Below are 21,544 nucleotides of genomic sequence, written 5' to 3' on the forward strand. Positions count from 1 at the left end.
TTGTTAGAGGTTTGGCTATGAGTGGGAGGAGAAATAAGGTTGTAGGAAGAGATATAAGGGATCAAGGGTAACTGTTACTAGGTTAGGTTTCATTCCAAGACACAGCACATTGGAATATTAAGAAAAACATGACATAGGGGCTGGGGATGTGGCTCAAGTGGTAGCGCGTTCACCTGGCATGCGTGTGGCCTGGGTTCGATCCTCAGCACCACATACAATGATGGTGTGTCCGCCGAAAACTAAAAAATAAATATTAAAAAATTCTCTCTCTCTCTCTCTCTCTCTCTCTCTCTCTCTCTCTCTCTCTCTCTCTCTCCCTCCCTCCCTCCCTCCCTCCCTCCCCCCCTCCCTCCCTCTCTCTCTTTCCCTCTCTCACTAAAAAAAAAAAAAAAAAGAAGAAAAGAAAAGCATGACATAAACCGTAGGCAATGGAAAAAATAAGATCTTATGACATCTTAAGATTTACGGACACTTAACTCTGCATGGGAATAGTGCAGGGTAGAGTAAGGAAGAAGCAGACCTCACCATCAAGAAAAAGGGAGGGGCATTTATTTAAACAATAGTGGAGCATATAAAACTGTCTGGGAATGTTTGCAGTGTTGGTTGTTTTATACATTTTCCACTTCAGAATTAGAAGATTCTAGGTCATAACATAGTTTCAACTCCTTGGCATTGTCTTAAGGTCATTTCTTACCCATATTTATGTTGTTTAGGCTTTGGTTAGTTACATAAGGGGTATAAAACCCCTCAGGTAATCACCAGATGTATAGCTTTTTAAAAGTTGATTTTGCTAACATGGTTATTTTCACATTGTGATTTGAAGGTATAAAATTGTTTCAGTGTCGAAAGGTTTCAGCCTGGCTTTGAGCATTCCAGATGATAGAATTAATTGTGATTCATTTTCCATCTTATGCTTTTTAGTACTTATCCTGTCAGACATTTAAACCCCTCATATTACTAAAGCATCCCTTTCTCATAGATGGCTTTAACAATATATATGGCAGTATATAATTTCTTTATTTAGAACAATGGCTCTTAAAATGTAATCCATGGACACTTTCAGAGGATCTGCAAGATCAAATAATACTAAAATTTTTCTTTTTCTTTTCTCTTTGTGATGGGTTCTTACCATGTTGCTCAGGTTTGTTTCAAACTACTAGGCTCTAGCCATCCTCTCACCTCAACCTCCCAATAGCTGGAATTGTAGCACACCTGATTCTTTTTTTGCCTTCCCTACTGTGTTGACGTGTACAGATGGTGCACAAACAATGTTAGCTAAAACTGCTCTGTACCTTAGTGTGAATCAAGGTAGTGACATCAGACTTTGCTAGTGTTCTTCGTTGATATGTGCTCACAGTAAAAAATATAAAATAGACATAGACATATATGCACAATTTAATTTTACTTAAGAACGTTTTTAATGAAACAGTAAAAATTATTAAATTTGGATTTTGAATTTAGGTTTTTAATATCATGTGTGATGAAACAGGAAGCATGCATAGGGTATTTCTGCCAGTTTAATAGTAGCTATTTCATAGAACACCATTTTTACTTGAAACAGTGAGTGACTTACGGATACAGCAGATACTTTCTCCATGTGACAAACTTCATTTTATATTTATCCTTGTATTTACCTTTTTTGATTTTCTTCATTGCTTTGTGTTCAAGTTACTATCTTATATGTCATTTCTTTAATATTGTTTTGCCCCCACATGCCTCCTTTTTGCTGTTCTTTTCAAATGTAGCATATTTCTATATGTTTTAGGCCTAACAATTGAATTATATACTTAATATTTTGTATATTTGGTTTGGAGGAAATATGCTTTCATTCTTTTATAATTATTTAATTACTTTTACCAATGTTGTTGTTTGATATGTGAGTGTATTTTAATTTCTTTTTGATTTATTTACTTTAAACCTTAAGAACTTCCCTAGTGTTTCTTGTAAGGTGGCATGCTAATAATAGGTACAGATTTTGTTTATCTGGAAGTATCTATTCCAGTTTTTTTAAAAAAATATTTTATTAATTGTTGATGGACCTTTACTTATTTATATGTGATGCTGAGAATTGAATCCAGTGCCTCATACATGCTAGGCAAGCGTTCTACCACTGAACCATAACCCCAGCCCCTCTATTCCAGTTTTTTAAGGACAGTGTTGCTAGCTATAAGATTCTTGGTTGGCAATTTTTCTTTCAGCACTTTATGTCATCAGCTGCCTTCTTTTATTGTTTCTGATGAGCAGTCTCATTAATTCTATTGGGATTTCCTTATACGTGCTTCTTTCAAGATTTTCTTTTTGTCTTTCAGCATTTGTACTGTGGTGTGATTGAGTGTAGATTTCTTTGCCCTTATTGTATTTGAAGTTTGTTGAGCTTCTTGGATGTATAGATTAATGTTTTTAAGCAACTTAAGGTATTAGTTATTATTTCTTTGGATATCTTTAAAATGTATTTTGTTTTAAACTAAAACTGTCCCATTTGAACATTAACTCTCCCCTCCTCCCAGCCCCTACCTACCATCCTTCTACTTTCTATGAATTTGACTATTCTTCTACTCTTTGTACCTTATGTAACTAGAATTATAGAGTAGTTGTCCTTTTTGTCTTGCTTATTTCATATAACATAATATCTTTAAGATTTATGTTGTAGCAGTGTCAGGATTCCTAAGAATTTGTGAAGTTTTTGGTCCTAAAATTAGTTATCCTTAATTCTTAGATAATGCAACATTTTTCCTTCCCCACTTGTTTTATTTTTACTAACTTTTATTCTGTCAATTTTAGGATTATCATCTATGTAGTTTTACATGTCATTGTATTTTTTTAAATATATTTTAGTTGTAGTTGACACAATACCTTTATTTTTATTTATATGTGGTTTTTATTAATATGTGGTGCTGAGGATTGAATCCAGGGCCTCGAACGTGCTAGGCGAGCACTCTACCGCTGAGCCACAACCCCATCTAAATGGAACTGTGAAACCAAATACTGCTTTGTTATCTTTAAGAAAATTGATAGCCGGGCATGTTTGTGTACGCCTGTTATCCCAGCAGCTCGGGAGGTGATCCCGAGTTCAAAGCCAGCCTCAGCAAAAGTTGAGGTGCTAAGCTACTCATTGAGACCTTGTCTTTAAATAAAATACAAAATAGGGCTGGGATGAGGCTCAGAGGTTGAATATCCCTGAGTTCAATCCCTGGTACCCCCCAAAAAGAATTTTGATGGTATGCTGTGGTGTTTATAGAATGACTGTTACATGTAGTGTATCATTTTGAGGTCGCTTGATAAAAAAGAAGTAAATGTTCTTAATAATACACTTTGCATTTGAATGTGATTTTGTGAAACTAATGGTTCTCAGTTTGTTTTAGACTCCCAGTCTGCATTTTTAAAGTATTGTGTGTAAACCCCTGAAAACCAAGTAAGGCAAAATTCAGTAGTGATTTCCTTTAGAAAAAATATTGATTGCCCTTCCAGTGAGTGTGACTATACCCATCTACCTGCCCAGAGTTAATGTGTCTTTACTGACTATAGAATAATTAGGAGTTAAGGTTTAAGTCACTTTTATTCTTTATCTAAACTCAGTCATGAGATTCAAGGCTTTCTTTCCTCATGACTGACCTGCCTGCCTGCCTGCCTGCCCTTAAAGCTGATATTTTAATGACACCTGCCCAAATATGTTTATATTAGAGTGGTTGCTGAATTTGGACCTCACTTTAGGGTATACAATGAATGAATATTGAGAATTGCTATTGCTTTGTTTTAAACTTACTGGGAGAGTATTTGTGATTTGAGGTTCTTGTATTTCCTTCAATTTAATTTTTTTAACAAATCAATTTTTGATTGACATATCATTGGTATAATGTGTATAAGTAAGTTTTATCTTTGTTTTTTTATTTCCTAAACAGAGACTCTACAGGGGCAGGTAATTCACTGGTCCACAAGCGGTCTCCTTTACGTCGAAACCAAAAGACCCCAACATCCTTGACCAAGCTGTCTTTACAGGATGGACATAAAGCCAAAAAGCCAGCATGTAAATTTGAAGAGGGTCAGGATGTCCTAGCTAGATGGTCAGATGGCTTGTTTTATCTTGGAACTATCAAAAAGGCAAGTTATCTTGATAGAAGGCATTTTTTTCTGCTTTTGCAGTGAACTTTTAATAATCTTAAATTTCATGTTGATAATTTAAGAAATAAATATTCTTCTGTATTGCAGATAAACATTTTGAAACAGAGCTGCTTCATCATATTTGAAGACAGTTCTAAATCCTGGGTTCTCTGGAAGGACATTCAAACAGGCAGGTGCTACTATTTCTCTTGAACATGTTTTATACTGAAATATGATTTTCTTCAACCTGACATTTTCTTTTGAATGTCTTGTTTTATGATAATTCAGTATCACATTTGAGGAGAGTTTAAAAAGTACCCTACAAACAAAATTATTCCTTTTCCTTACTTTGTAAATAAAGATGGGTTTCTCCGTAGTGGGACTGGAGCATGTTATATTGCTTCCTGTTCCTTTTCTTTTTGCTATGTATCCCTTTCAACTTTTTGGTCTTTTGGAGGTTTGTGCAGGTTTATGATAAGTCTGTCTTTTTGTTCCCTCCTTTTCCCCTTTCCTTTAAAAAGTAGCGGAAAGAAAAAGTAAACCAGTTACATAGAGGTAGAAAGTTGTGAAAATTGAAGGATCCTGTCTAATAAGAGTCCCACCTTGTATATCAGATAGTGATCTGTGGTTGATTTTTCTTCACTGGCTCCTTATACTACCCGCTAGAATTACAAAGGATTGCTCCTTGACCATGTAACTCTTTGTTGCACCTAGAAACTTGTTACTATAGAATGGAAATACAAAGTGAACCTGAAAATCATATGACAGATCAGCAGGAAATAGTTTTAGTAGTTTTCTTTCTTGTAAGAATCCTATAAGTTATTTATTTATGTTTGTGTGTATATCTCTAAAATAATATATAAAAGAAGATTCAGTCTTTCTTTTTTTTTTTTTTTTTAATTGTTTCATTTGTTTATTTTTATGTGGTACTTGGGACAACCCAGGGCCTCACGTATGTGAGGCAAATGCTCTACCACTGAGCTATAACCCCAACCCATAGCAATATACTTTTTATTTTCAGTTTTTTTTTAGTTGTAGATGGACACATTATATTTATTTTTATGCGATGCCAAGATCAAACCCAGTGCCTCAAATGAGCGAGGCAAGCACTCTACCACTGAGCTACAACCCCAGCCCTAGCAATACATAGGGGGAAAAAAAAAGTTTACTTAGGGGCTGTCTGTGATTGTGGCTCAGCAGTAGAGCACTCGCCTAACATGGGCAGGAGCCGGGTTCGATTCTCAGCACCACATAAAACTAAGGGCATTGTGTTTGTCCATCTACACCTAAAAAATAAATATTAAAAAAGAAAGTTTACATAAATAAGGAAAAATGTGATCCTATTAGTAAAGAAATGTGTGCCATAAGAGGGAGATATGTGTGATGTTAAGACTACTACATAATTTCAAAAAGGTATTTAAACACCTTTGCTATTTTTTGTTTCTTTGAAATGATGTACTCCTGCAATGCTGGTGACAGTATAAATTTCTATTTCAGTTATTAACAGTTGCATTAAATGCATAAAAATTTTGTACTCTGATCTAACAAGACTCACTTCTAGAATTGCTAGAAGTTTTTTCATAAGAAATAATTTAAAAGAAAAAAGCTAGAGGAAAAATGTTCACTGTAGCATATTTTAAACAAACAACAAAAAAAAATCTTGTATTTCTAAAATGCAAAGACCAAGACTACAGTAATCAGTTAGATTTTCTAATAGAGGACCACTAAGCTATATGGGAAGATTCTTGTACACTTGATGGTAAAAACAACAACAACAAAACAACATGTACTTGAACTTCACAAGTAAAGTATTCCCAGGTTCCTCAGGAATGTTTTCTGAGGTAAATGTATATTGTTTATCGGATCAGCACCCCTTTTACTGAAGACCTGCCTTCCCTCTCACTCTTATAGTGGGAATCAACTCAGGCACCTACTCCAGGCAGGGGCTATCATTCCCTTTCCAGGGAGTTGCAGATTTGGGCTGAGAGGTCCCAGGCTGTCTGATTACTTTCCTGACTGGAGCCATAAACCCAGGAGCTATGGGAGGCCAGGTCCTACCAAGCATACCAAGTAAACAGAGTTGAGGAGAGACGACAGGAGACCAAAACAGACAAACAAGTAAGCAAAAATACAAAAACCAGACAAAACAATAATTGCTAACCTATATGGCCAACAGTAGAAGTGTAATGAAGTAAATTTGGTTCTTTCCACTAGATGCAATATAATGCAGTTATTAAAGTCATAATTTTGAAAACTGGCTGTGTGAAAATGCTTTTGATAGAAGAACTATTGCATAGTATTAGTGGTGAGGAGAATAGGAATTCTGTCTTATGAATTTGGATCCTAGTCTTGATACTTTATAATTGAGGGTCTTTTGGTTATTGTATCTGTCTGAGCTTCACTTTTTCTCTAGGAGTAGGATATTTACCTAATAAGTTAGCTTTAGAATTAAATAAAACGTGAATAGTCTAACAATACTTGACCCATAGCACAAAATGATGAATATTGTTTGTATGCAAGTAAACTGTGTATTATTATTTTGATTGTATTAAAATAGGCATGAAGAGAATATTACAAATGATAATTGTGCTGGTGTGATACAATTATATTCTAAATTTTTTTCTTTTTTGTTTAAGAATAACAATGCTCAAGGAAAAAATGATTTTTTATTTAGATGAGAAGTGTAGTTGATAGCTGAGTGAATTGGTCCACATCTGTAATCCTAGGGATTCAGTAGGCTGAAGCAGGAGGATAGCAATTTCAGCCTTGGCAATTTAATGAGGGCCTAAGCAGCTTAGGGAGAGCCTGTCTCAAAATTAAAAAGGCTGGGGATGGTAGCCCAGTGATAAAGTGCCCCCAGATTTAATCCCCAGTACCAGAAAATAAATAAGAAAACACACACACACACACACACACACACACACACACACACACGAATGATAACTGGAACTCCAGACTTTTTTACAGTGGCGTACATTATTGGGTACTTTATTGTTAGGGTACATTATTGTTCAGCATAGTTCCAGATTTCAGAGATGAAATAATTGGTGTCCAGTCTTTTTTATAAATTAGTAAATCCAAAGATATATTCTGAATCCATAGAGAAAGGAGATTATTTACATATTTTCCTTGCCCTTTTCCTTTAGTCTCATGATATTAGTGATGTAGGATGAATGAATGCGTGCCCTTAAACCTCCCTCAACCCCTAACCCTACCCCCAGGAGTAGGAATATCAGAAATGAATAATTGAGATGCTGCCTGAGAACAATGTAAATTGTGCCCTCTGCCAAAAAGCAGACTGAAGTGTGAATGTACACAGATATCTTAAGTTAAAGGTGGAAAGAACACAGAGAAACTAGAAATACCATTTTGAGAGATAGCATTTTGTCTTGTGAAACATTTTGATCTAGTTATCAAATACTGCCCATGTGGGCTACCTACTGAGTCATAAAAATAGTTTTATGTGGAATTCTTTGTGACCCCCTGCCTTTTATGTATGTTTTAAATATTTTAGGAGCCACTGGAAGTGGGGAAATGGTCTGTACAATATGTCAAGAAGAGTATTCAGAAGCTCCTAATGAAATGGTTATATGTGATAAATGTGGCCAAGGTAAACATTGATTTCTTTTAGTCTTGTGGAAATATTTAGTTATATACTGAATACTTGTGTTGAAGATGAATGACTAAAAAATACATTTGTAATTTGAAGCTATTATCCTAAGTTATATTCATCAATTGTAAATATTTTAATGCAGGAAACGGTACTAAAATGCCTTCTTGAAAATATGTTTTGCATTATTTATTAATAAAATAGAATTTGCTTTATGCTCTTTTTGATATTAAGGGTACCATCAGTTGTGTCATACACCTCATATTGATTCCAGTGTGATTGATTCAGATGAAAAATGGCTCTGTCGACAATGTGTTTTTGCAACAACAACAAAGGTATCTTTTAAGTGTCTTGGGCTAAAGCCCTAACTGGTATTTTAAAAGTGCTATCAATATAATAATTATTTACATCAAAAGTTTATTTGAATGGTATGAACAATTGTTGTTTGCCAGAAAAATCGACGTTTATTGTTTGATAAATAATTAATGCTTAAGTGGCTTGAAGTTATTCTTCATTTCACGACAGTGGTATGGGAATTGGGGCAGTAATTTGAAAGAAGACAGAAAATGGAGATTATTAATCAGTTTGTGATATTAGAAATTTAGAACGGAATTTTTTTTTTTTAGCAGTCTCAGGCATTTTAAAATTATAGAACTGTGTTTAAAATTTTAACCTTTACTCTTTCAAATGATTTTTTTTCCCTCTAATATATAGAGGGGTGGTGCACTTAAAAAAGGACCAAATGCCAAAGCATTGCAAGTCATGAAGCAGACATTACCCTATAGTGTGGCAGACCTTGAATGGGATGCAGGTCATAAAACCAATGTGCAGCAGTGTTACTGCTATTGTGGAGGTCCTGGAGAGTAAGTAAATACAGTTACTTAATATCCTTTAAGTAATTTACATTTGCTTACATTGTCTTAATTTTCTTACTGATTGATGGTAAGATTAGTAGTGAATTGCAGATGCTTGAAAGTATCACTAAAGACAGCTAGGGGAAGAAAATTCACCATTATTTCACCCAAAAAATTCTCATCTAGGTTTCACTCATATTCATGTATTTAAAAAATCTTACTATAAGGCTATTCTGGCATTTAAAAAAAATATTTATTTTTTTAGGTGTAGATGGACACAACACAATTCCTTTATTTTTATGTGGTGCTGAGGATCGAACCTGGGTCCTGCCTGTGCTAGGCGAGCGCTCTAACGCTGAGCCACAATCCCAGCCCCTATTCTGGCATTTTAAAATGAGTTATATATATTTATGTATCTTATAAAAATAAACTATAGAGGGAAAAAATATATACTGTGGAGGTCCACTGTCAGGTCTGAAAATTTTTAGTTTTATTGGATTTCACATTTAATATGATTGACCATTTAGAAATTGTTACATTTGATACTGTTATTTGAGAGCATAAGAGACAGATGTTGGTTTAAACTACAGAACAAAGATGAGACTTTTTCATAGATTGATTAGAGGGCATACCTTACTATTCTTTCCTAAATATTCCATTTCTTATGAATACAGGATATCATTTGCCAGAGGAAAATACCATGTAGTTTTTCTAAGTTTTAACTGAAAAAATATGCCATCCAGGTACTAGAGATGGTATATTTGTTTCTGACTCCCAGGTGCTTTGACATCCACCTTATTCTTGATTATTAACTAGATTATAAAGAAGAAATCATTTGAAGTTGACCATTGTAGTTAATTATATATATCCATAATTAGAGGCTATAATTTTATTCATCTTTATTATTAAATTTTGCTGTATCAGCCTGGTATGGTAGTGCACCCCTGTAATCCTAGCTATTTGGAAGACCGAGGCAAGAGCGTCACAAATTCAAGGCCAGCTTTGGCAAGGGCTGGGGGTGCAGCTCAGTGATAAAGTGCCTCTGGGTTCCATCCCCAGTACTGGGGTCGTGGGTGGTGGTGGTGGTGGTAATTACATCTACAAACCACCATTCTACTTTCTAGAAAATTTGCCTTTAATTTCTGGTCCATGGTCCTTGGTTCTGCCTTTCAAACTAAACATTTTATCTGTTATAGGGGGTAGGTCTAAAAAATGTTGCAAGTCAGTGGCATATATCTTTAATCCTCTGTACTGAGGAGCCTAAGGTAGGAAGATTGAAAGTTCCAGACCAGCCTTGGCATTTCAGACTTTGTCTCAAAGAATGAAGGTCTGGGGATTTAGTACAGTTGTAGAGTACCCCTGGGTTCAATCTTCAGTACCCCCAGTTTAAAAAAGTGTATTTTATGCCAGAAATTTAATTTCCTACTTCTATGACCTATGTAGCAATAATGTTATCTTCTCCAGACTAAAATCTCCACTGCCAGCAAATAGTCTTTATGATATAATTTCCAAATTTTGTTTCTCTCCAGTGTTTGAAAGTTATTCTTAAAATACTATGCCATGATTGGGAAAGGTAGTGTTTCCAGAAGTAGTCTGATAGAATATAATGATTTAACGGGCTATTTAGAATCTCAGGCATGATGCTTCTCTTTTTGCATCATACAAGAAATTGTATTACCTGTTTAGACATTTAGTAGATATTCTCTAAGTTCATGTAGGTGGTCAACTAATAATTTTAGCAGCTTTTTTTTGGGGGGGGGTGCTATTGGGTATTGAACCCAGGGACACTTTAGCAGTGAGCCACATCCCCAGCCAATTTTTATTTTTTATTTTGAGACAGGTCTCACTAAGTTGCTGAGACCTTGCTGAGTTGCTGAGGCTGGTGCTGAACTTGTGATCCTTCTGTCTCAGCATCCCAAGTTGCTGGGATGACAGGCATGCACTGCCACCATGAGGTGTTCAGTGTTGAAAATGAATATATAAATGAATGGATTTTTAGTTCTTTATTCTAATTCATCTCTGATCTTGTGGAATATTAACTTTGTGATTTAACACTTCTGTAAGATTTCTCAGCTTTTAGTCATCTGCAAGTTTAAAAAGCGTTTGTCTATTTTTAAAAACCAGTTACATATAAAAGAGAAGCAGTGAACAGGTTTATCTTTTTTCCTTTACTCATTTAATCCTAGCATTTTGTTTGAACCATTTTTCAAAATAGGTAGAAATCACTGTAGACATTATTTTATGAGGTACATTGTTCATTATCTTTAAACATTAAAAGAATAGGAAATGTGCCTGATATTAGTAACTATGTTAGTTTCACCATCTAGTAGAATGCATGGATTGTAGTTAGTATTCGTAAGTCATTTGATAATTGGCTCACTTTACAGGCTTCTTAACCTTTGCCTATGTATGGCTTACAATTAGTGTGGGACTCATTTGTTGAAAGAAAAGATGTTATTTGGAAGTAATATCTTGTTTTCATAGAGGGTTTCATGGTGTAAAACCATATACTAATTAAAAAGAGAATATATCCTTCTTAGATGAAGATTCAGTTGTAGTATCTTCAGCTATTTGAAACAGATCTGTAGGTCTGTATTCTGAATCAGTAGTAAACTTGTGACAAAACTTTTATACTTTGATATAGTTTTAGGTTAGATGTCTTTGTTTTATTTAAATTACTTAAATTGCTAAATTCTTTTCATTATAATAGAAACACAGTAAAGATATAAAATGGAATGTTCATACTGCCTATGGCCATTTGATATTTTGGGCAAACAGTAGTACCTCTTATTATGACCTCTCCTAAGGTATAGAGAATTGATGTGAAAAAAGTTTTAGGCTTCTGGGCAGGCATTTGGGCCAGCCTGGGGGTGGGGGTGGAGAAGTTGGGGGATGTTGCTCAGTGGTATAGCACATTCTTAGCACATGCATGGCTGTGGGTTCTATCTTCAGCACTACGAAGGAAAGAAGGATGGATCCCATGCCTGTGCTTTGAGAGAAATCCTATACTAGTGTAGAAGCTGGGCATTGTTGACTAGAAGTAGATCTGTTTTTCAAGAGAAGAGGTATGAAGTGTGTTCAACATTACAAACCTTTTTGGGAAAGAAAAAAAAATTGCACTTTAGAAAAACGTAATGCTGGGGGCTGGGATTATGGCTCAGTGGTGGAGTGCTCGCCTAGCACATGTGAGGCCCTGGGTTCGATCCTCAGAACCACAAAAATAAATAAATAACATAAAGGTATTGTGTCCAACTACAACTAAAAAATACATATTTTTAAAAAAAGAAAAACGTAATGCTGGGCTGGGGATATACCTCAGTTGGTAGAGTGCTTCCCTCACATGCACAAGGGCCTGGGTTCAATCCCCAGCACCATCAAAAAAAACCAAAAAAAACATAATGCTTTAATCATGATTGTGGTTTGGATAATGCTACTTTGTTGTTTTAATAAACAATGAAGTTTTTAAACCTCATCAAAAAGTAGTAATTTTAGTCTTTTTTTTTTTATTTTAATAGCTGGTATTTAAAGATGCTACAGTGCTGCAAATGTAAGCAGTGGTTTCATGAGGCTTGTGTGCAATGCCTTCAAAAGCCAATGCTATTTGGAGATAGGTAAGAAGAACATTTCAATCTTACTAATTAATTTTATTTTTGTGACTTCTTTATTGTATTTATTTTACAGTTTGTAATTTCTAAAAAACATTTTGACTGTGATTTGTAAAGAAGTCACTTCAGGGAAAACACTGAATAATATGCTTTAAATATATATGATTTTTGTGCTTTTGGATATTATTCCAGAAAACTTTAAAGTAGTGTCAGTGATTGCATTTACTTCTGTTGTCTCCATAGTACCCTAACCTATTATCATTGGTACCTTCCTTTAAAAAACTTAGAAAGGATCGTATGACAGAGAATTGGAAAAGGCCACAGACACAATTTATTTATTTTTTATTTATTTTATTTTATTTTTTTCTATGTTTTTTTTGACCATACGATTTATTTTTAATTTTTTTTAGTCATACGTGACAACAGAATGTATTTTGACATATAATACATACATGGAATGTACATACATCAATCATATCACAAACACAATTTATACCTTAAAGAATTTCTAAAAGCAGATACTTTCTATATTGAGTATTATGTGGAAGAACAGAGTGAGTTCTAGGAGGTAAAATTAAAGATAGAGCACTAAATTTGGGTTTCAACCTTGGCTTATGCAGCTATTACCATCTTTTTTACTTTAAGAAGGTCAGCATGTCTCCTTTGAGCTTATCTTACTAGGTTATTTTGAGCATTGGACGGTACAATGTATATAGGGGTAGCCACCAAGTTCCTAACACACGCAAGCATTAGTAAATTATGGTACATATGAATCTGTGGGAATGTCAAAGGACTCTTAGTAGTTAGAAAGTTGTCCCTTCTCCCTAACTACTTTGTCATTTGAAAAGAAATTCCTTAAATCTTAGCCTCATTATTGAAATTACCTTTTGTTTTGGGTGTGAGTCCTTACATTGACTGTAGGATCTTCATTTGCTGACTATTTGCCTGTATTTATATTCTTGATGACATTATAAAATTTTTTTCCCTTAGGTTTTATACATTTATTTGCTCTGTCTGCAGTTCTGGACCAGAATACCTCAAACGTCTACCATTACAGTGGTAAGAATGGATTTCTGTTAAGAAAAAAGGAGCTATATTATTAGATCTCCAAGATGAAAGTTCTGTGTCTGTGTACTTGCTTAAATAAAACTTTGTTCCTTATACCTGGCTTTATTTCTTTTATTTATCTTTAAGCCATCTTCACTAATTATTATCTACTTTTATTGCTAAGTTAATAAGGCTGTTTATTGTAGAATGTCATAAATGTAGTTTTCAAACGTATTTTAAATCTTGTTCCAGTTCATTTGTGCCTTTAGAATAGCATATAGTAGAAGATACGTAGGTTAAACAAACATGAGTTTCTGTATAGTAATTCTATACAGAATGTGTGGTGTGATTAGTTTTATAGATTTAGTAATAAAATACTTAAAATAAGTATTTATAAGTATTTTTATTATCTTTTACATAATTTAGGAACAGATAGAATTTAACTCGTGAATTAGATAAAGTAAAGCCTGATAAAGTATGGTCTGTTCTGTAGTTTCTATGTAGTATTAAAAATACAAAAATCTTGATTGTAAATTATTTTCTCCTAAATTCAGATCCTCTTTGAATGCATTTTAAGAAGTAATTCAGGTATCTTTTAGTTTATAATTACTATTCATAATAAGTTAATGTTTTGTTAATGTTTTCTAGCTTTTTCATATGTAATGATTTATTGTATTACAAATATGACTTAGGACATTGACCCTCTATCCATCTGAATAATTTACTTTGGATTAATTACTGATTTTGTAAAGAAACTAATTTTTTAATAACCAAAAACCTTGTTTTTGTATATTTTGATTATTTTTTGATTCCAGGGTAGATATAGCACACCTATGCCTTTACAACCTAAGTGTTATTCACAAGAAGAAATACTTTGATTCTGAACTTGAGCTTATGACATACATTAATGAAAACTGGGATAGATTGCACCCTGGAGAGGTAGGTGACCTTAGAGCTAACTTCATTAGCTACTTGATGTTTTTTCTGTTTTGTTTTGTTATTGTTTAAAAAAACAACAACAATCTAAGAAACAAGTCATACGACCAGAGTAGAATTTTATTTTTAGTTCTGGGGAGGAATAAATCTGATAGGGATATCAGGACCAGCTTTCTCATCCTTCTATGTTTATTTATTGCCTGTTGACTCTGGAAAATTATAGATGGAGGAAGTAAATTATTTGATTCTTCTGTATTCTAAAGTGAGAATCATTATAAAGATAGAAGGGTGGGAGAAATTCTTGGTTTCACCTCCTTTTCTTCTAAGAAAAGGCAGCTTTCTTCTTTCCTCTCTTGTTGGTACTCATACATTTCTGACTTCCAGGAATGGTGAGATAACAGGATTAGAATGATGAGTTAGAGAGTGAAGCTGCCTGAGTTGGAGATTGTTCCTCCTCATTCTGAAAATCTTGTTTTGCTTCTCATTTGTGAAGCATAATTATTTACACTGGCTTTACAAAGAATTTTTCTAAAAAAAAAACAAAGGAATATAAAGTAGTGCATGTTTATTGAAAAAGATTTTGGAACTATAGACTAGCACAAAGAGGGAAGAAATTAGAAAAATTTACCTTATTTTTAGCATTTATTTAGACTTATTAAAATACATATTATTAACTACTCTTGGTTGAAAACTAAAAAAATTGTTTCATAATATATAGAATCAGATATGTACATTTTAATTATGCATACTTTGAGATAAAAATTGTAAGCTGATTTGAAATTTAGGGAGAATTTCTTCTATTAGTTATAGGCAAGTGAGAGTTTATAAAAGTCATATAAATGGTATTTGGGGTTTTTGAGGTTTGGGGGGCCATTAGAGCATAATTTACATTTATTTAGTTGGTATATTAGCTACATAAAATAAAACAAATAGCAGTACTTAAGTATTAAAATATAGGATTACTGAAATTCTATTGATAGAAGGCGTTTCAAGTGTTAGATAATTTTTAATGAAGTTTGTTGTGATTTATAAATTTGAATTTCAATAAACTGACTAGTTTAATGAGAAAAAAAAAGTAAGGCACTAATAGTAACTATAGTGTTCTTTATAGTCATCTTAATATTTAGTGCTCCAATGCATTCATTTAAAAATACTTCCTTTCTAGGCATGATACTTTCAGTGCTTCATATACAGATACATCTGTATACCTGGTGTGCCATCTTCAATTAAATTTTCTGATCCACAGTATAAATTTACTTTAGCAAGTAAATGTTTTTATTATCTATAGCCTATATAGTAGTGTCTTAAAAAAAGAAGGGCTGGGAATGTAGCCCAGTGATAGAACACTTTCCTTAGCATGAGATTGAAGATTCAAGCCCCAGTATTGTCAGGGAAAAAGAAAAAGAAAGGAGAAAAAAGTAAATTTAACTTAAAATATATATATTTTAATTGTAGTTGGATACAATATCTTTAATTAATTAATTAATTTTTATGTGGTTCCAAAGATCAAGGCCAAGGCCTCGCCTAGTACACGCAAGTGCTTTACTGCTGAGCCACAACTCCAGCCCCAGATTTAACTTTTCAAAGGATGGTTGCCACTTAAGGACTTTAATCATTCCTCACTGCTTTCTTGGAGTTAAAATAAGAAAATACTTTTTAGTTGAGTTGTCTCATCTACAGACTAATTACTGATAATTGATATTCAGGTTTTTAATTCTCAGTCTTTTACATTTTTTATTGTAATTGCAATTAGATTTTAGGGTGATATTTTAGTAATGAAATTAAATTTTTTGCTGATTTAGTTTACTTTTAAATATGAAACAAAGATGGACATTTGAATAAGAAGACCTTGTTTCATTGGAATTGAATTGCAAATTGAATTTTGTTACTGATCTAACTTAAGGTTTATCAAATTTTTTTCCATAAAATTCCATGAACTACTATTTTCAAGACATAGGAAATAGTATATACTAAATGTAATATTTTATAATTTAGTACCTTGGAGTTTTCAAGAGTCATTTTGAACATCAACTTTTATTATACACAGTATGGATTATATTGCTGTAGAAGTTTCTCTTAAAAAATGAGATAAAACACAGCAGAAGTGTTATGATTTCTACTCTCTCTTAAATGTGGAGTTTCCTCCCTTTGCTTAGATGAAAGAAAGACATCTTGTGATAATGTTGAAAAGTTAGATTATGTGGCTCAGCGATAGAGCACTTGCCTAGCATGTGTGAGGCACTGGGTTCAATTCTCAGCACCTCATATGAATAAATAAAATAAAGGTCCATCAACAGTTTTAAAACAAAGAATCAAGCTAAAAAAAAGAATCAAGCTTATTGACATTCATATGGTAAAGTTTATTAAAAAAAAAAGAGAAGATTACTTTTGTGACATTTTGGCTAGGAATGTACATTTTGTCCCTAATCACAGAGAGGAACTGAATCCATATTTACCATTGCTGAGCTTTGAATTCAAACCTAATTTAATGTGTAATGACACTAGATGAACTATAATGATATTTGTTATTTATATAACATACCTCTGTAATTACTTGCTGTAATTTTATATTGAATTGGTTGTATTCTGTTTAGTGTATTGTGCTTTCTTTTTTTTTTTTGGATTGTCATTGTTATGATGGAAAGTAAATACTGTATTCTGTTTTATCTATTTATTTTTTGTGATACTGGGCATTGAATGGAAGGCCTTGTACATGCTAAACAAGCACTCTACCACTGAACAACATCCCCAGCCCCTCTTTTATATTAAAGGCTATTTTTAGAGGAGATTTAGGTTCACAGCAAAATTGTACACTCCTCTCATAACATTGCCTCCCTCATTGCCAGTATCCCCCACCAAAGTAGTACTTTAGTTGAAATTGATGAACCTACATTGACACATTATTATCATTATGTGACTTCTTTTAATTAAAAAAGAAAAAAAAGAAGTTTCAAAGTTAAACTTGTTTTGTAGGTAATCCTTTCATATTGAAAGGCATATTTGACTCTCATGTATCCTATCTTTTCTGTTAGTTTTATAGGGTTGTTGTGAAGGGAAGCAAAAAACTTTTAAAACCATATTAGAAGATAGTGATATTTTAATATCATATTTCCTTATGTAGTTTTTTAAAAAGTATCTTTATTTTTTAAATTTATTTTTATGTGCTTCACATGTGTGAGGCAAGCACTCTATTGCTGAGCCAAAAACCCCAGCCCCAATCCTTACGTAGTTTTTGTACATCTTTGAGATTTGGTTTCTCAATGATTATCATATAGACTGAGTGTAGTAATGTAAGTAGGTACAGTATTTTGAAATGTTTTCTTTTTAATGTAAAAATCTACCATTTGAGACCACAATAAGGATTTCTTATTTAAAATGAAGTGTCACTGTTATGTTAGATTGCTTTGAGGAGTTTAAAAGGAGATGGGAAGTGTGTGCCTGGGATTGAACTCAGAGGCATTTGACCACTGAGTCACACCCCCAGCCCTATTTTGTATTTTACTTAGAGACAGGATCTCACTGAATTGCTTAACACCTTGCCATTGCTAAGACTGGCTTTGAATTCAGGATCCTCCTTCCTCGGTCGGCATGTGCCACCAAGCCCAGTTTAAAAAGAGATATTGGTACTTTTTTGGATTTACCTCTTGTCAATTGTATTATTATTATTATTATTATTATTATTATTTTGGTGATACTGGGAATTTAACCCAGGAGTGCTCTACCATTGAGACATACGTCCAGTCCTCCCTCCTTTAATTTTGTTTTTAGTTGTTGAAGGACCTTAGTTTATTTACTTAATTATATGTGGTGCTTAAAATCGAACCCCGTGCCGCCTCACACATGCTAGGTAAGCACTCTACCACTGAGTCACCACCCGAGCCCACCTCCAGCCCTTTAAAAAAAATTTTTTTTAAGACAGGGTATCATTAAGTTCAATGCTGGCTTTGAGCTTGGTATCCTTCTGTCCTAGCCTCCAGAGGAGCTAATATTACAGGCATGTGCCACCAAGCCTGGCAATCTTTTTTTTTTTTTTATTTTAGTTGTAGATGGACATGATACCTTTATTTATTTTTTATTTTTTTATTTTTTAAAATTTTTATGTGGTGCTGGGGATCGAACCCAGCTATGCAAGCAATCTACCACTGAGCCATAACCCTGGCCCCAATCTTTGATTCTTTAATAACATACTTTACATTAACTGTGGTCTTAAATTTAAAAACCCTAAGGTTGATAGTAGAAAAATATATATGCTGTCTTAAACTTTTGAGGGCGGTAAGGAGAAAAGCATAAATGAAACTCTGTGAAATACCATGGTAGAAATATTTTGCGAGAGAAATGTTTAGTATAATTAAGGTAGTAAAATATTTTAAAGTGAAAAATAACAAGAAATCTGATTAATAGCAATACTTAGGACACGGAATGTTATTTGTTAGTATATAAGCTGGAAAATAAACTGTTGGCATGTATAAGCCTAGGTGGTATAGAATTCAGCATTAGTAATGGAGGGTTGTATTATTGAAACGAAGAGTTAGTAATAGCATGTAAGTTTATATAGAAATGTGTAAAACTGAAAATAAAAGTATAGTATGAGGTAAATGTAGAAAGGTTGGAGCAAGAGGATTTCTCTTTTGGAGATATGTTACCAACTTTGGTCATACGAATATGATACTTTTCAACTACATTTGATACGATTTATACTATTAAGTTACATTTTTAGTTTGCAAAACACACAAAGGGAACATCTGGTCCTTTTATTTGAGTAAAATACATTCTCCTATGCAAAATAATTATGGAGTTCTATAAAATTTTTGAGAAACCATAGGAAATAAGTACCAAAAGAAAAGGGAGTTCTTGTGATTTTCAAAAAATAAGAGGATTTCAACAACTAGAAACTCAGTTTTGTTGTTGATTCTTAACAAAATTGCATATATCAGATATATGACTTGTGAAGATTTAAAAAAAGCAATTAAAAAACCCTATTAGAATAAAATGTGTTAAATATCCTAGTTTCTTTGTTGATATGATTAGGAATATTTGTCAAATTCTGTGGGCTTGGCACAGACATAGTATAACTTGATCTTAGATAAGATTTTGAAATGTGAACTAATTAAAGTGGAAATTAATGGGCAACTTGTTGAAAAACAGTAACAAAATCAATGACTTAGATATTCTTGAGGAAGACTTGTAATGGAAGGCCATAGGGATTCTCTGTTTGTACCCTCAATTCAAGAAAGGTATCAGAATCAAGAGAAAAGATCCTCTGGAATAATTAGAATTAAAAACAAAAATTAACAGTTATAAAGTACTGTTTTTAGGCATAAACACAAACAGTACAGAGGATACTTGATAGTAGTTCCAATTTGATCTTAGATTTGTGGTGGTGACTGGGGAACAGGAAGAAGATAAAAACCTTACCCTAATCCAATACTTAGGCATGATAACTGATTTCAAATATTTAAACGGCTGTCTTGCTAAAGAGGGAATAGAAAACTTCAAGGGAGATTTTGCTTACATATGGAATAGGCTTCCTTAGTAGGTGTATCAGCCTTTCTCTGCCTACCTGCCTGCCTTTCTCACCCCCTACCCCTGTAATTTTCTCTCCTCTCTTTCTTCCTTTCCTCCCTCTCTTTTGTGGTACTGGGGATTAAACTTGGGCCTTGCACCTGCAAGTGTTCTACCATTGAAGTGGACCCCTAACCCTGTGTATCAGCTTTTATCAATGGTAATAATAAAGCTAAGGTTGAATGACTAGCTCTCTTATAAAAAGAGATTGCACTTTTGGTGGGAGGTTGAATTAGATTTAGAGTTTAAGCTTTAAAGTATGATTTTTTTCATTCTTCTGTAAATAGAAATTCTTGGGCTGGGGGTATAGCTTAGTGGTAGAGCACATGCTTAGTATGTGTGTAGGCTTGGATTCAATTTTCAGCACTGAAAATGGAAGAAATTTTCTATTATTGGACACCTCAGAAATTACAGTAGGAGGAGATGGTATGATGATCTGAGCTTGTTCATGTATTTTTTTGTTTTTAGCATCAATCAGAGTGGCACATAGTGAGATTTCAGTCAGTGTTGGAAGAATGGACTTGAAAGTCATTTGGGTTGAGGCTTTAGCTCTCTTCCTAACTAGCCAAGGGAAATTGAACAGTTCTTTTAACCTTTATATTTATTAACTCGTCTGTTAAAGAGTTGGAATAGATGGTTTTTAAGTCTCCAGTATTATTTTAGGCAGATTTGTTTGCTCTTTCATTTAAAACAATTCTAAGGTTTGATAGTCAGCTGGTAAAGAACACTCTGGCTATAGTTTAAATGCCAACTGTGATACTTTGTTTATAACTTAACATTTTTTTGTTAATAGGTCCCAGTCTTTAAACTTTGAAGAAGAGGTGGAAAAGTCTCTGGGGAAAATTGTTATTGGAACAATATAGAATATTTTATAGAATTGGATATTTAGTTAAAATGGTTTATGATGAAAAATTGTTAAGCATTTAGGGCCATTTTTAAGGTCTATAATTGTTATGAAACACTGCCCCCCATTTCACATTTTTTTCTACTTATGATCATATTGGAGGTATTGGGAAATGAAATGTTTCTCATTACTTTTTAGACCCCTTTATATTGATATGTTAGGAGTTTTCATGGTATATATTAAAATAATTCTAATGTATTTTCCCCCCAGGTGTTAGAATTTTAAAAATTGAGTGATAACTAATACCAAGGTCCCATTTTTATTAGTGTTCATAGTTTTCAGTTCTTTCACAGACATCATTTTATCCATATAATGAACTAATAATTAAACTCTGCTTTTTGTAGTTGAGAAAATAAGCCTGGAGGGATTAAATGACCCTGAGTAGATCACATAGTCAGTGAGCACCTGGAATTAGAATTTAGGTCTTCAGACTACTAGTCAATGTACTTTTCCTCTTCATCATATTGCCTCTATCTAGTACCTGTATATTACTAACTGATGAAATTGTAGTGCGTTAAATTGTTTCTTGATACTTCACAGCTGGCAGACACACCAAAATCTGAAAGATATGAGCATGTTCTGGAGGCATTAAATGATTACAAGACCATGTAAGTTGATTTATTTTATGTAACCCTATGAGGGAGACAGTTAGTAAGTATAAGGAATTATGGCGTTGTTTAAAAATTGTGGGATTGGTATCTAGAATACCATTTAAAACTTTTTGATGTCCTAAATCTCTTTTGGTCAGAGTAAAGTAGAAATTCCTGAGGGTTGGAGAATGGTAGGAGGGAGGCATATCAGTATCTTGGGGGGGGGGGGATTTGGTCCATTCTGTTGAAAAAGCGTATTCAGTAGTAGCTTACTTTTACAATGCAGTCTACTGCAAGTAAAATAAAATCTTGCTAGCAGGTAAGAATATGCAAAACAT

General features: G+C 33.5%; 1 protein-coding gene across 5 annotated transcripts in view; it reads left to right on the forward strand.

Annotated features, from left to right (window-relative positions):
* Window positions 1-21,544, forward strand: part of Mtf2 (metal response element binding transcription factor 2) — a 57,595-nt gene that overhangs the window by 25,899 nt on the left and 10,152 nt on the right. For 3 of the 5 annotated variants that reach the window (XM_026403100.2, XM_077791321.1, XM_077791322.1), the window contains exons 2-10: window positions 3,900-4,098; window positions 4,207-4,288; window positions 7,613-7,708; window positions 7,943-8,043; window positions 8,423-8,571; window positions 12,078-12,173; window positions 13,158-13,226; window positions 14,030-14,153; window positions 21,157-21,224. In XM_026403100.2, coding sequence (XP_026258885.1) covers window positions 3,900-4,098; window positions 4,207-4,288; window positions 7,613-7,708; window positions 7,943-8,043; window positions 8,423-8,571; window positions 12,078-12,173; window positions 13,158-13,226; window positions 14,030-14,153; window positions 21,157-21,224 — 984 coding nt within the window. Of the gene's footprint in view, window positions 1-3,899; window positions 4,099-4,206; window positions 4,293-6,019; window positions 6,217-7,612; window positions 7,709-7,942; window positions 8,044-8,422; window positions 8,572-12,077; window positions 12,174-13,157; window positions 13,227-14,029; window positions 14,154-21,156; window positions 21,225-21,544 lie in introns of those variants that run through there. The other 2 variants (XM_026403102.2, XM_026403103.2) reach the window with 2 other exon arrangements.

Source organism: Urocitellus parryii, chromosome 11, assembly GCF_045843805.1.
Source record: "Urocitellus parryii isolate mUroPar1 chromosome 11, mUroPar1.hap1, whole genome shotgun sequence".
In the NCBI taxonomy this organism is placed as follows: domain Eukaryota; kingdom Metazoa; phylum Chordata; class Mammalia; order Rodentia; family Sciuridae; genus Urocitellus; species Urocitellus parryii.